This window comes from Cinclus cinclus, chromosome Z (genome assembly GCF_963662255.1).
Source record: "Cinclus cinclus chromosome Z, bCinCin1.1, whole genome shotgun sequence".
In the NCBI taxonomy this organism is placed as follows: domain Eukaryota; kingdom Metazoa; phylum Chordata; class Aves; order Passeriformes; family Cinclidae; genus Cinclus; species Cinclus cinclus.
In genome coordinates, this window is record NC_085084.1 from 51,824,038 (window position 1) to 51,840,468 (window position 16,431).

Consider the following 16,431-nt stretch of genomic DNA (forward strand, 5'->3'; position numbering starts at 1 on the left):
GAATAGCTTTTCAAGTTTTATGTAGTAAACAGAAAGCAAAAGTAGAATTCTTTTATCTTGCTTCTTCAGAGAAATTTAAAGAATTAATAGGTCTTAGACTTCTACATGTACAAGAACATATCTATAACTCTTGTACATACAACTCATATATAACTCTTCCCAAATACATTTCTCATCAATTTCTTGGACTAGTGCTACTGTTTTTGACTTTTCAGCCAAATGGTGCTGTTAATTGTAACATCATTTTTTTTTAATTTTCAGCTAAAATTTATTTTTCATTGACCATGGCTACTCTTTTTGCCTATGATTGGAAGCCTAACACTGTTTCATTCTTTCAGCGGATAGTTTAGTTATGGACACTTACAGTGTTTAACCTTTCAACATGAAAATGGTTCAGCTGCAGTGATTTTTCACAGAGAAGAACTGCTGTTGTCCTGAGCTATGGATGAAATGTTTAAAGCAAACCCACAAATCATGCAGCTTGCATGATGTGTGGTCCCCTGGGATCCCTGGGCTGGAATGACTTAAAAGATAGAAGAAGATACGGTTCACTCTGGCTGTGTAAGTAAGAGACTGCCCAAACTGAAAGCATCTTGTTTGTGATTGTGACTTCAGGGAAGCAATGCTCATTAAAATGAGGTGAGGACTTGGCTACAGTATTGATGGACATGTTTTTGGGAAACTACACAACAATTTACTGTTGGCCACATATTCAATGAAAGCCATAAGAATTATTTTTTTTAAAAAAAAGACCTGATCCGGTGTTACAAAGCAACACACAGATTCTGACATCCACACTGGAGATAGAAGAAACCTTGAATAATCACTCATTTGAGGAAGCAAAGACTTTCTTGTTCTTCCTCACCAGAGTTAAGAAAAAGAAAATTTTTCAGAATTCACACAAGCAGAAGGCAAAAATTATGTTGAGAGAGAACTAAGTATGAAGACTATGATTACAAGAAGTCAAAGGGGTGAGGAAAACAGAAAAAAAACCAAAGTGGAGTATTTCCCCTGCAGCAGAAACACTAAGAGATTGTGACAAGGAAATGTGATAACACAGAGGAGATTTTGTCTACTTTACCTAAAAGGAAGGAAGGAAGGATTCCAAGAAGGATTCCAGGAAGGAAGGAAGGATTCCAGGAAGGATTCCAGGAAGGATTCCAGGAAGGAAGGAAGGATTCCAGGAAGGAAGGATTCCAGGAAGGAAGGAAGGAAGGAAGGAAGGAAGAGAAAATGCCCACGTTGCTTCCTTTTTTGAGAGGTTAAACATGAGGTGTGAGCTGCATGTAATAGTGTGTAAATCAGTATTCTAAAACACATGCTCAGTTCAGCCAATTTCCTGGTTTTGTTGCTGTCATAATGTGAAGTGTGATGACAAAGAATAAGCTTGATTTCAAATAAATGCAGGAGCAGGCTGTTCCTGAAGGACTGCACCCTTTGGAAAGTGACCTGCATTGGAGCAGTTCCTGAAGAGCTGTAGCTCACAAGATGGGCTTACGTTGAAGAAGTTCATGGAGAACATTCTCTCCTGGGAGGAATCCCACACTGGAGTGGGGGAATGACTCCTTTCCCTGAGCAGTGGCAGGAACAATATGTGATGAACTGATTGTAACCTCTGCTCCCCATCTCCCTTTGCTGCTCACAAGGAGGAGGATGAGAGAAGGAGGGAGGGGTAGGGGGGAAGATGTTTTTGAGATTTGTTTTACCTCTCTTTATCCTTCTCTGGTTTTTTATTTGCAATGAGTTCAACTCCTTTCCCCTGTTTTGCTCATGATGGTAATCAGTGAACAGCCTCTCCCATTCCTTATCTCAACCCATGAGACTTCAGTTATAATTTCTCTTTCCAGATGGTTGCAGAGAGCTGCTTTGGTAGGTACCTGGCATCCAGCCAGGACCAACCCACTATTCTCCAACTTTCCTGCTTCAGCTGTTGTATGCAGAAATTGCTTATACTCTCAAAACCCTAAAAAAGGATTTGACGTGCAGAAATTTATTTTGCAAACAGGGAAAATTAAACTAGAAACTGGATGTTTTAAATGTGTTGTTCTCAGCATACCCATTAATTCTATCTATAAAGACATTTCATAATGTGGAACTTCAAATCACTATTTCTTTAAAGACCATTCTATTGACTTCAGCAGTGAGGTCCAATCTAGGTGTAATATACCAATGGGACATATTATATAAGCTGAGGTAAATTGAAAGTGAGACCCAAAGATCTGAGAAATAGAGAAGTAATCTGTTATTTCTTAAAAAAAATGAGAAATAAAAGAACACCCAAATTACACAGACGTCCATAGAGAAAGGAATTTAACATGATGAGAATGAACAAGATGATTAGAAAGAACTAGAACATATACTGAGGAGGTTTTTTTTTTTGTTTGAAACATGCTGTTGTTTGATCTGTGTCACTATGAATTTAAGAGTGAAACTACAGAGAGAAAAAAATTATGTTCAGCAATTAATTCCTATTAGTTCTTATTGATTTCTTAGGTATTTAATAATATTTAATTTATTTTATATAAAGAACAAAGGCAAGCTGTACATCTCTTCATGGGAAAAATACATTTATGTTTATATAATACAGAGAGAGGTAAGATGCCTGCAGTTTGCAAGATTTCTGAACTATCACATTCCTGGGTACTGCCTATGCCTTGAAGTGTATCTGAATCAGCTACTGAGTCACTTCTCCAAAATTCTATCTCCATAAATAAAATTAAAATTAATTTTAAGAATCTCTAACCATACTCCTTCTTGAATCAGTGAGTCAGGGAAACAGCTTGTTCTATATACAAAACTGGCTTCACTTGCCCTGAGTAGAACCAGATGTCTGACTTTAACTAAGTGGCCAGCAGGCAGAACAAAGGCTTCAGCTCAAAATCTGATAATTAAACAAAGACTAATAGGTAGGCTACAGAGGTACTGGTAGTTTCAAATCTCCAAACACTATATATATATATAAAAGGATAAATATGAGAGAGGGATCTTATAAATTCCAAATACTGCACCTTTTACAAATGCATTCTTGTCAATGAGAGTGAAATCATTCACCTTTAAATCAGGAGTACTGAGACACACAGAAGAAATACAACTAACCTTTAATTTCTGTAATCTGAAGAACAATTTGTGAACACACAATAGGCTATGGATTGACCCAAGAGCATTGTTCAAACACTTCTTAAAGTCAAACAGGCTGATGCTGTGACCACTTTCCTGGAGAGTATCTGTTACAGTGCCCAGCCAGCATCTGGGTGAAAAACCTCTTTCCTGATACCCAACTTAAACCTTCTCCTACTCAGCTTCATGCCATTTTCTCAGGTCCTGTCACTGGTCATGGGAGTGAAGAGATGGCTATTTGCCCCTCCTTTTCCCCTCGTGAGGATGTAGAAGGCCACAGAGAGGTTACCCCTCAGTCTCCTGTTCTCCACACTGAACAGAAAAAGTTCAGACCCAAGCCACTCCTCATACATTTTATCCTCAAGGCTCTTCAGCATCTTTATGACCCATCTTTGGACACCAACAGTTTCACATCTTTCTCATACTATGACACCCAGACCAGCCCCCAGCATTGGAGGTGAGGCTGCCCCAGCTCAGAGCAGAGCAGGACAATCCCCTCCCTTTCCCAGCTGTGGTGCTGTCCCTGATGTCCCCAGGACAGGGTTGTCCCTCCTGGCTACCATGGCACAATGACTCAGGTTCAATTTGCCACTGACCAGGACCCCCAGGTCCCTTTCTGCAGGGCTGCTCTGGAGCATCTCATTCTCCAATCTGCATACAATACCATGTTGCCCTGTACGAGGTGCAGAATCTTGCTCTTACTGTTGTTAAACCACATAAGGAACATATTCCACCTTTTAGTCTTCAGGACCTCATACAGAATATATATCTTAGGAGACTTTATTTTTTGCAGTTGTGACAAACCATATATATACTATTGCAGTTGTCTGCTGCACTGCCCCAAATCATGCAGTTCCAGAGATATCTCATAGAAATGTTGCTTTTCTTCCTGGAACATTATGAGCTCTCATAAACTACTGAGACCCATAATTATTATGTTTACAGTGTCAACCACTTGTTGTCAACCACAGTGGTAGTCTGCAGTTCCTACTGCAAATGAATAGAAATAATTTCTAAAATCATATTTTGTCTTTGCTGAAGTTCCCTATACTTACAGAAATAAGTTTATTCAGACACATGTTACAGAGAAAGAATGCTCCACTTGTTCTTGCATAACACTATGGTTTCCTAATCTTTTAAAATAACTTTTATAGAAGCAATGGAAAATCATTGATTTTAAAGAAAGCTCACCATTTATTATGTCAAATTCCATTCTCTTACCATTCTTGAACTAGCTATTGCTGTGACAGAAAGCAAAGCAATTGTTCTCCTACAGCATACAGTTAGGGAAAATCTAATTACAGATTTTTCAATGCAGTATGTCTACTGTCACAAAGAGATGACTGGCTAACAAGGATACACTGAGACAATAAGACTTCGAGTTGCTTTAAATTTGACACACCAATTTTTCACTGTGAGGAATACAACATGAGCATTTATATTTTAATTTTTTTGGTCATCCTCAAAAATGCAGTGATTTTAAATATATGGCAAATTTGTTGAAGAAACAGAATGCTGAAGAACATGGAAAATGTAAAGTAGTTTACACATTAAATTTTTTTCTACCATTTAAGCATATATAAGGAAATAGTTCAACTAAAATTACTCAGGAACATTACTCAGTGCTAGTATATTTATCTATTCTCAAGACACAGAGAAATAACATCATTCTTTATAGTTTTAGCAGTGCAGCTACTTTCAGACTTGCAAGTAAGAATTGTCATGAGAGTGCAGATGATTTTTTTTTTTAGTACTAGATGCTTGGGAAGTCTGTCTTTAAAGAAAAGTTTTCTGAGAAAAAGTATGCTTTGTATTAGAACTAAGCCAGAAATCAGCCTGCTCCTAAATCTTGGGCCACTGTATACAAAAAACCTTAGAATCTTTTTCCCATCCAGATTTTTGTGCTTCCAGTCAAGTTTTTAAAAGATTTGAAAACAGAAAACAAGACTAAAAATAGTCTGCCTCATCAGTCAATCTAGAATTTTGAGATGCATGCCTTTGGTTTAGGTCAAGAGGTCTAGATGATTGCTGTCTTAGATCACAAATGAGATATGGCTCAGAGCAGAAAATTGAAAAAGAAACATGGAGGAAAGCTTCCAAAGGGAAAAAAAAAAAAGATGGTTCAAATGAACTAGAAAGCCAACAACACCTCAAGTCTAAACAGACTTTACGGTCACTGTGCAATGAAACATGAATCTACACTCAACCGTTTTTGAGACTTAGGTATGCTCAGAACCTAGCAGAGATGGTGAAAATGCCCTTCCCTTCATCAACCAGTAGCCTACATCTAGTTTAGAAGAATAAAGTCTGATGTAGATGAAGTAATTTAACAGGAGAAATGATAGGTCACCAATGTATAAATAAAAGCACAAAGGTAATAAAAAAGCAGATTAGGATGCAAATAAATTGGTTGAATGACCAAATGATCTCCACATACTGTGAAGTGAAGGGTCAACAAGTCTCCATTTCTCACTGGTAAAAAATAAGGTTGCTAAGATCTAAGGAGATGCAGCAACTTGTTTAGTCCTACAGAAGGAATGGCAGTTTTTTAATTTTAGCACCTCATCTACTCCCATGTGGGTTTCTGATTTATAGGGAGCAATAATCCTCAAAGACAATGCAACTTGATGGACCTGGAAAATTTTGATGTGTCCAAATTAAAAGCTACAACAATATTTTATAGTGGTGCTTCAAATCAGATATGCTACTGCAGCTAACTATAGAGAGCAGTTCAAAAACAGATAATAAAATTCTTCAGAAGAACTCCAAAGAAGCAGCATAAATTGAGAAAATAATCTTTGAGATTATACATTCCCCACCCTACCCCCCCATCCAAAGAAAAAAAGTAAAAGAACTTAAGTGAATGGAAAGAGATAATAAGCATGGAGGAGGAGAGGGAGTGAACATGTGGAAGAGATCTGAGGAGACGAGTCATGAGGAGAGGGATTGAGACAGGGCTTCTCTCCTTACTTGGCACAAGCCACTGATGCACATGTCCAGGGATTCAGTGTAGCACCGTGTCCCATCCAGCACTTTTGGTGCAAGCTCCACTACCAGAGCCATTCCTCTGGCCTGGCACTTCAATGAGCATGGGTTGTCGGGATCATTGGAGATAGGAAGCCACTCATACAACTGCCCCTGGTACTTGACATCGTTGTGAGCAGAGCACTGCTGGGCACGAAAATCACCTGCTTCTGGTGGGCAGTCCTGCAGAAAAGAAAGAGGAGAAGGTCAGCAGGTCTGTTCAGGACAGCCAGTTGCAGTATCATGCAGCTGGCTGTGTTCCATAGCTGCCAGATGGAGAGAGTTTCTGTTTAGACAAAAAGGAGCGATTGAAATAGCTACACATAATTCAACAGATAATTATACCTTTCTTTCTTCTTTCCATGAAAGTATTGAAAGAACACCAATACCATATGTAAATGGGCAATAAGAAACGCACTGTACATGTTTTAACCACAGACTTGTGGTTAAGTAAAATAAGGTCAGAATGCTCTTGCTCAATCTCATTCTACTTGTACACATATGTGGAGAAGTGTGTGTGCACAGCCACTCTTTCAGACAGATTTTCCCATTTGTTTGAGAAGAAAGAAAACAATAACTATGTGATTTAATTGTTTCTTTATTTAAGCTCTTGCCACTAGTGGTCCTGCAGTCTTCTTTTTTTTTTTTTTTTTTTTTTTTTTTGCCTCATTCACTCACATAAATCACTTCCTGTGGCAAAAAGAATCAAAAGCATTTGATACATATTTGCATTTCTTTCACCTAAGATTTCATAGCTTGCACAATTAGGGAGCTGCAACTGAGAAGACCTTTAAAAAACCCCTTTTTTAATTCTTTAGGATATTTGTGAGATAAAGAAATCTACTTGGTCTACCTGATATAAAAACCAAAGACCACTTATACTGCATAAAATTGACAAGAATTTTAGGATTTTCTTTCCCACATGTACTTTCTTGCTGCCACTTAGCACTGAAAAACACTAGACAGGTTCTCAAGAGAGCAAGAGCTTTAAAATCATGGGTCTTCAGGCAAAATAAATGAGTTCTTTTTACTTCCTTTCCAGTATTTGATCCTTGAAGAATGTTTCAAGTCTTCTTGTGCAAGCAACCACAAAGGCTAGGGATTCACTAGGGTTTTCTTAGAAGTAACTTGAATTTCTCACATAATTACAGGAATATAGGAGGTAAGCTTTATGAAAAACATTAAACATCATAAGACCTGAGACAGAAAAAAAGCAAATGCTGGCAATATGACTGCCTCAGATCATTAAGATCACAGAGTCTTCCACCTTACTGCCATAAGGAGATCTACTCCTGGATGACATCTGGTAAAACACCAGATGAAATGAACAGTTGTTTACACCCTTTGTTTGGGGACTACAACTTTTTTTAATCCTAAATCATAGGCAATCCTAAATGTTGATTATAGACTTGGTAGGAAAAGTTTTTGATGTACACACAACCACATAATCAAACAGTATATTTATAGGATATTCATATTCTCTGTTTGCCCTCAAACTACTCCTTCCTATTAGAGAATCATTAATAACCTTATTCACAGATTTCTTATGCTCCCAGCCAGGAAAATCTTACTGCTGTTGAGGGAAAATACCTCGTTTTAGATTTAAACCATCACCTATGTTTCTCAGACCATTTTTACCTCTTTATGCACTAACAGTTTTCTGCATTTTTTTTAAAGGGTAAACTATTACAGCTTTGGATATGAAAGACATGGAGGCTGCATGTCACTTTGTGACATTTATGCATATTAAAATCTAAAATAAAATCTGTGTCAAAAACTAGGCTTTAAAATTTTCTCTTGAAGAAACATATCATAATCTGGGCTATGAATTTGTCATTTGGAAGCCCGTGGCTTCAACCCAGGTTAGCCATTCTGGACTCTCATTCACTGTTGGAATGTTATTATGGCTATTTTGTTTGAATGTTGAATAATCTTGGATCACAACACTCCACACCTTTCTTGTTGTGAACTACATACCCATACAAGCTGTGGCCTTAGCCACAGATTTTCATCTAATTTTCTTTGTACCATGTGAGCAAATGAGTTGATGCATCCCAAAAGTAAAGGGTCAAACTCCAGGCAAAAGTTCTGTGATCTAAGTAGAAGGCAACAATCTTCCTGTTACAGAAGGTTCAATGGATTAAGGCATAAGAGCAAAAAAAGTATGTGGGTTAAGTCTGGCTCTCGAAAAATATGTATCAAAGAGCAATAAGCCTGAGCTCTTCCTTTTTTAAGGAAGAGGTTGAAAGTCTAAACCTGTAAGTGGCATTTTACTGCTGGAGAACTCAGAAGACAGTTTTTTTCTATCAATATAATACAGAAGATTAAAAGAAAGCAAAATGCTGCAAATATTTCAGTTAGATTTAAAATAGAGCTAAAAACTGAGGGGCAATCAGGCTCTTATGATCTGGGCAAACTTTTGATACAGGACAAAGTTTGGACTCTGAAGCAAGCAGAAAAATATGCTGGAAATTCATTATTCCTCTGCAGCTCTGTAATTAGAGAAAAACTGGTCTTTATGTTCTGCTCTTATACAAAGAATGAATAAGACAGTTACTGCTTGACCCATGATCTGGTTTAGTTCTATTTTCAAATAAGAAAAGAAGAACACAGTGGCCTTATTTCCTACCACAAAATCTTCTGGTGCCTACCCTTCCCTGAATTTTTCTGTCTGTAAATGAATACAGTCAGGTCTATTGGCTTGGCAGATACCCAAGCCAAGGCTCAGTTGCAGAAATTGAAGCCAACTCTCTTGTTTGGTTCAAGCTTGGCTCTACCTTCAGAACTTCCTGGCTTGTAACAGCTTTATTTTTACAAAGAGAAAAAGGCCCAATAAAGCACACAACACACAGAATTCATAATCCTGCTTTGTGCAGAACTCAATACCATGTTTGTTGTGTTGGATTTTACTTCTAAATCAAAGAAATAAAAGTGTTCATCAACATAAAAAGCCTTCAGGATGCAGCAGGTGACCAGGACTGATGTTAAATACTTCCAGTTTTTGATATTGTGGTCAAAATAAAACAATTGATTTAAACATCAGAGCTTGTGCTTAAAACGTTTTCATGTGAAACTTGAAGCGATTAAGAGTAAATGCAAGCAGTCAGAAACAGAGAAAGACATACTTGTCATGGCACACAGATATTAAAAGTGTCACAGCCTGGGACAGTAACTTTTCTCCTGCTGAAATCCTGAATCCTAAATTTACCTGAAGGTGTTGGAGATGTCTTTCCCTCAGGAAGGATCTTTCTCTCTGGTTAATAAAGCACAAGTACTTGCATGCACATATATAACACCTTCAGAATTGTGTCATATTTTTTGTGACAGTGTTGAGAAAATTTGTGGTCTAAATTCTGAATATTACTCATTTTTAGAAGCAGGTCGTAGAGATCAAGTATATAGAAACTGCACAAAACTTTGCACATCTAGTTTTTTTATTTTAAGTTTATTATTTTTTATTTGTATTATATGCCAATGGGAATCAGAGCCTCTTCATGCTGACATTTGTGCAAACATATGATATAAGCCAGATATAAGTTCTCAGCCTACAAATAAGTATTTTAGTTGCTGAAACAGAAGATAAGGCAAAACCAGGTTTTTTTGCATATATTTTCAAGCAGTAAATTGCTGTTTTCTTCTAAATACTTTGCACATCTTTAGATAGGGCCACTGTTTTGAGGCAGTCTTGCTGTGCCTTATTTCTGCACTGTTGGCTCCTAGACAAGAGAAACTATAGACTAAGTCCAAAAAGTCTTCTTGAAAAAAAATCAATCTGCTTTTGGTAGTGGCATGGTGGTTTAGGGGAAGGGGATCCTCTACAGCTGCCAGCTAGCACTGCTCCATTGGCCCGAGTGAAGTTATGTGCTCCTCTAGCCAAGGGTCTGACTCTGGGAGCTGTGTAACAGTAGGCAGCTTGTCTACCTGCACAACAGATTGACAGACAATTTGAGACAGCCAGAAGTCATGGGCCAAGTCAGTGGAGTAGTGCACAAGAGGTAGTGCATCTGTGCATGGGCTGTGTATCTCTGTAAGGAATTTTGCTAAGCACATCTGCATGGTTTGTGTTTGGCTTGGAGCATGTGGCAGCCCTGGTATCTGGCCACAAAACTACTACAGTCATGCTTCAGGTAACTGATTTTCGTACTGTAGTCGAGTCTTAACAGTTTTGTTTTCTTTTGCAAATTATCTATAGGCCCCTGCAGATATGAGGAACTGGTGCCACTGCACTCCTTGAGGAATCAGAAAGAACTAATAAACTTGAGGGTTTCATCCAAGTCCATTTATCTTCAAAGTTCCTATTCATTAAGGCTCTTTAGGGACAAAAAATTCCAGTAAATAGGAAACAACTGTTTCTGCTTTTTTAGCTCTGCAAGTCCTACATGGGTCTTTTATGGCCTTTAGCTCACAAGGGCTCATGAGGTATTACTGAAACACTGAGCCTATGCTGGATACCTATAATCTCTATTCATCCTGTCAGGTCGAGATTTCCTGTACTGCAATGAAAATATATATAATTTTAAAGGTGATCAGAAACCCCTTTGGTCTATAAAAAACATTTTAAAATATATGCAGGAGTTTCATCCTCACTTCTTAGGCATGTAATGTGGCCCATATTATTACGGCTTCATTCCTTCCTCACATCCATTTTATTTTTTTTTTTTAACTTGACCTCCTATTTTACCCTATTGTAATTCATAAGTCCATGGAGTTTTGCCATGTTTGAATCCCATTCAAAACAATTTCCATTAATCAACAATCCAGTGGAAAAGATAAGATGAATCCCAGATGTCCCTTGATGGTGATAGGTAGATCAGATTTCATGGGACAAAAGAGGGTCAGCCTTTTTAAAGTTTACTTAGTGGGTGCAATGTAGAAGATCCTATCTGAGCAGTGATAGGTGGAAACAATTGAGGAACTTTAAAACAGTTTACAATATATGTGCTTGTATATTTGCAGAGGCCAAGAATGATTTACTATACCTGGAGCTTTTCCTCTGTGCAAAAAAGGCTAACAACTGGACTACTCTGTGCAGCATCTGACAGAATAGCTTATTGAACCAGTTCCACAAAGTACTCACGGTGTTTCAGCTACACCAATTTCCCTACTGAGAAAGAAAACCCGAAGTCCTCAAGTAGGTGTTTGTCTGAGACCAAAAAAGAACTTTAGATAAAAACACAGAGACTTGGGAGATCTAGAGATTTAACAGAAACTTCACTCAGCCTTGAAGCCTTGTTGAGTGCCCTGCTTGAACTGCCTTTCTTGCAGCCAGATTTTTCAATAGGCTACTCCCACAAACTTAGAAATAACTTAGGATCATACTTAGTCACTTAGATTGAGAGGGACTCATACTGAAGCATCCTCTAAGAACCCCAAGACATTGCAATATCTGACAGAGAACAAAAAAACAAAAAAAAATATGCTTGAGAAAAAAAAGATAGGAACAAAGAAAATGGGGAAATATCAGCAAATGTTCTCTGTATAAAATAAACATGGCAAGGAGATGAGAGCTAAAATTGTCAGTCAACTATAAATGCAAACTCCCATAAATATTTATCATTATAAATATTTATAAAATAATTTTTTCACCCAAAATACCTTTTTATGGAAGTACTTTCCCATTTTGGTAAATAGTTCAATATGCATCCTTCCATGTAATTTTAATTTCTTTTTCTTATTTGTCCATCATTTTTAAATATTAAATCAAGTGTTTAAATTAGATACAGTAAGTTCAATTTCACCATGAAAACTTCCAAGAACTTCAGTCAAAAGCTAATATAAGTACATAATATTGAATCATACTTTTCTAAAGGCATTGAGGGTGCCATATTATCCAACAGCTCAAAAATGAGCTGTCCAAATTTGAAAAAAAATAATTGTCAGAAATACTGAATTCAAAACTGTGATGTACCCAGAGATTGGTAGCATTTCATGACAAGTCATGAAATAGTACTGTAAGGGAAGCAATTCAGGTTATTTGGTCCACAAAGTTTCTTCATACATTTACATTAACTGGACTTAATGTGGGGTTTCTTAGGTTCTGTTTTTTAACTGACACAGATTCACAATTCTGCTTGCTGAGAAGATTGCAAATCTGAAAGTCCAAGCTTCTGTCATTTGCTAGATACTAAAAGCACTTGTTGCCAAGTATGAAGACATTATTTCTAGATGACACACTGAGGCTTTAAAATACAGCCAGTCAGAAATAAGATGGAAGTTATCAAAATCCAGCAGTTTGAAGGACATAGTCACAATTAATTATCTGAGTTTGGAAGAATTCCAATGTAAATTGGAAAAGTAAATTGACATTAAATAAATTGTGTGTTAGTAAGGAGATATGTGTAGTCCCTATAATTTCTTTAAGTTAAAAAAATTACTGCAGAATATAAACTGGGAGGATAATTGCAAAACTGCATTTCTAATCACCACTGGGTAGAAAAATTAAACTAAAAATTAAATTCTTGTAGGTCTGATTATATCTACTTGGTGATGATATACTTCTCATACACATAAGACAGTGCTTCTGAGAATTATGTACTTATATGGAAGTTTTGGTTTGACGCTTTCCAGGCTGTAGTTTAGTGTATGGAAAGAAGATAGTGTTATTTTGTAGAAAGAAAGATGAACAACATTGGTGCTGGTGTATACAAAATGCAGCATGAGCTGATAAGAAACAGGGATGGAAGCAGCTTGTCTGAATGAAATCCAAAAATGGGGAATGACTTTACAGCTGCTACTTCAGCCAAGTGAGGAAAGAGAGGTATATATAAAAAAAAGAGTTGCAGGTGGTTAGAAGCTTTGGTTGCTTGATTAATGGGATCTACAATCTACAAATTTTATCTTAGGCTTAACAGGAACCTTGTTGAAAGAGTTAGTAATGCTGTGCAGCTTCAGTGTAGTCTCATCTATTTTCTTTTTCTTTCTTTTTTTTTTCTGATTCAGAAATCAGTGCAATTAAAGGAAAAATATCAGGGAAAATAAAAATCAGGGGGAAAAAAAGACGAATTTTGATAATTGAGAAGAAAGGCACAAAGAAAGTACATATTCCAACAAAAAACCTTCAGAGTGATTTCCATGTAAATGAAGGCAAGAGAAAGCAAAAGATAGCAGAGTGGCAGAAGGACTGAAAAAGAGAAAGGGCATATGAGGTGCATGACAGCCTGGTACAAAAGCTGGAGAGCACCTGGCAACCAAGAATACATGTAGAAGAAATAAAAAAGAGTGTGCTAGCTTGAAAAAAATAAAAAAAAAAAGAAAATGAAAAAAGGAAAAAAGGAAAGAGAACAAGTAAAAAATACCTACTAAGAATTTGTAATTATATTTGTTTATTTTGCACAATGTTCAGTATAACAACCCAGATAGTTGCAAAATCATGTTTTCATTGCATTCAGACTGATTTTCTAAAGAAAAACAAATTACTCCCTCTCTCCCTTCCATGATTCCATGATTATATTCTAAAATGGCTGGAAATATGCTTAAGTCAATGTGGATAGTAAGAAGAAAAAAAGCAGATGCAATTCAACCCTAAATCATCTTCACATTCTCTCATTCCTTCTTTTACTATTTACACATGTGGCTTCATACCCATAATCTTTCCAGCTTCTGATCAACAACAGGCAATGCAAGTGACAAATCTACTGGACGAGATTTATTCTTTTAAGGACTGTTCAGAAGCTTTATAAACAGCAGTATCAGTCTTTCCTGCAGTCTTTATTATACATAATTATTCAGCACCTCTGGAATAATTAATATAGGTCACTGGGAAAACAGGCATGCCACTCTTTCTCCTTGCCTCTCTATTTCTTTATATCATTTTTCCCCTTTCTGTAATTTAATTTCAGGATGAATTAAAACCAGCTGTAGTAAAATCTTGCAAATGATAGTGCCTATAAAACGTGTTCACTGCCAGACTCCAAAACTATTCTTCCAATTCTCCAATTTCACATTTCATATAATTTGCTTTTAGTACAAGTGACTACCCATCTTTTCCTGCAAGAGGATGGTCATTAAAAACACGTCAGTTCACAGAAAGCTTGAAAAAAACCCAACAACCTAGTGATTATTTTTGGTTATTTTATGAACATCATTCTCAATGCTATGCACAAGATAACAGTAATGAAAGCTTGGAAAAAGAGAATTTGATCTTTTTGGCCTTTAAAGACTGTCAGGTAACATATGAAAACGTCTCATAAGCCTGGAATTTCCATCCTCTGGGTTCTCAGTGTCTTTTTGGATGAAATCTTTAAAGGCAAAATCTGAGTTAACAAAAGTACACACAATTCTAGTGCAGAATTTCACAATACACTATGAGCTTAATGAGTTGTTTCCAAGATCCAAGTTGTGTGTATGCAGGATTGGATTATGGAAACAAAAGAGTAGACTTCATAAATGACAAAGTGATAGATTTAGTTTTTTTAAAAATAAATTTTTTTACTATTCTGAAAGTGACAAAGAGTATTTCAGTGTTACAGCAGCACAATTCAGAAATAAAATGTATTTTAGAGATGCAAGTCTGGGGTTCCTAAATAGCTTTAGGTTTACACATACAAGCCATTTTCTATGATCGCTCCCCCTAAATGGTTATAAATCATAAAAGCAGTCCTGGGTCTTCATATTTCAGTGGAAAAACTGTCACTGATTTCACAATAGTAAAGCTGGAAGCATGGAGGCTTCATTTTGGATTATTCAGTATGAAATAATTGAGTTCTGCAGCTGTATGTCTCACTGCTGGAGCTGGTATTGCTAAACACAACATGCATAAAGGAATTGCCTGCAACACTATGCAAGATTTTATTTTGAAAGAAAATAAAAGGTACACATTTGCAAAACAGAACCTAAGCTAAAAATAACATCTAAAGAAATATTCCTTATCCTGGAAACTCCGTGATTCCAAAATAGGGGTTGCAACCCAGTTAAGCCCCAGCCTGTCATCAGAGTGACCCAGGAAAATCTAATGGCAGCAGACCAGGATGTACTCTGCTCTTAACATATACAAGGGCAGAACAGCCACAGAAAGGGACTGTCACAAAGTGCATGCAAGCAATGCCCAACCAAAAAAAACCAAAGGTTTTTAATTGTAGTCCAATTAACCTTTTTCCTTTCCTGAAACTTGCCTTTCCTTTCCTTTCCTTTCCTTTCCTTTCCTTTCCTTTCCTTTCCTTTCCTTTCCTTTCCTTTCCTTTCCTTTCCTTTCCTTTCCTTTCCTTTCCTTTCCTTTCCTTTCCTTTCCTTTCCTTTCCTTTCCTTTCCTTTCCTTTCCTTTCCTTTCCTTTCCTTTCCTTTCCTTTCCTTTCCTTCCCTTTCCTTCCCTTTCCTTCCCTTTCCTTCCCTTTCCCTTTCCCTTTCCCTTTCCCTTTCCCTTTCCCTTTCCCTTTCCCTTTCCCTTTCCCTTTCCTTTCCTTTCCTTTCCTTTCCTTTCCTTTCCTTTCCTTTCCTTTCCTTTCCTTTCCTTTCCTTTCCTTTCCTTTCCTTTCCTTTCCTTTCCTTTCCTTTCCTTTCCTTTCCTTTCCTTTCCTTTCCTTTCCTTTCCTTTCCTTTCCTTTCCTTTCCTTTCCTTTCCTTTCCTTTCCTTTCCTTTCCTTTCCTTTCCTTTCCTTTCCTGAAACTTGCCTTTCCTTTCCTTTCCTTTCCTGAAACTTGCCTTTCCTTTCCTTTCCTTTCCTTTTCTGAAACTTGCCTTTCCTTTCCTGAAACTTGCCTTTCCTTTCCTTTCCTGAAACTTTCCTTTCCTTTCCTTTCCTGAAAATTTCCTTTCCTGAAAATTTCCTTTCCTGAAAATTTCCTTTCCTTTCCTTTCCTGAAAATTTCCTTTCCTGAAAATTTCCTTTCCTGAAACTTTCCTGAAACTTTCCTGAAACTTTCCTGAAACTTTCCTGAAACTTTCCTTTCCTGAAACTTTCCTTTCCTGAAACTTTCCTTTCCTTTCCTGAAACTTTCCTTTCCTTTCCTGAAACTTTCCTTTCCTTTCCTTTCCTGAAACTTTCCTTTCCTGAAACTTTCCTTTCCTGAAACTTTCCTGAAACTTTCCTTTCCTGAAACTTTCCTGAAACTTTCCTGAAACTTTCCTGAAACTTTCCTGAAATTTTCCTGAAACTTTCCTTTCCTTTCCTGAAACTTTCCTGAAACTTTCCTGAAACTTTCCTGAAACTTTCCTTTCCTGAAACTTTCCTGAAACTTTCCTGAAACTTTCCTTTCCTGAAACTTTCCTTTCCTGAAACTTTCCTTTCCTTAAACTTTCCTGAAACTTTCCTTTCCTTTCCTGAAACTTTCCTTTCCTGAAAATTTCCTTTCCTG

The 16,431-nt window shown here is 37.0% G+C and overlaps 1 protein-coding gene across 1 annotated transcript in view; it reads right to left on the bottom strand.

The window, feature by feature from the left end:
- The window catches only part of ADAMTSL1 (ADAMTS like 1), a 385,383-nt gene that overhangs the window by 127,434 nt on the left and 241,518 nt on the right, over positions 1–16,431 (bottom strand). Inside the window, exon 5 of the mRNA XM_062513020.1 lies at positions 6,088–6,324. Within this exon, the coding sequence (XP_062369004.1) occupies positions 6,088–6,324 (237 nt within the window). The remainder of the gene's footprint in view (positions 1–6,087; positions 6,325–16,431) is intronic.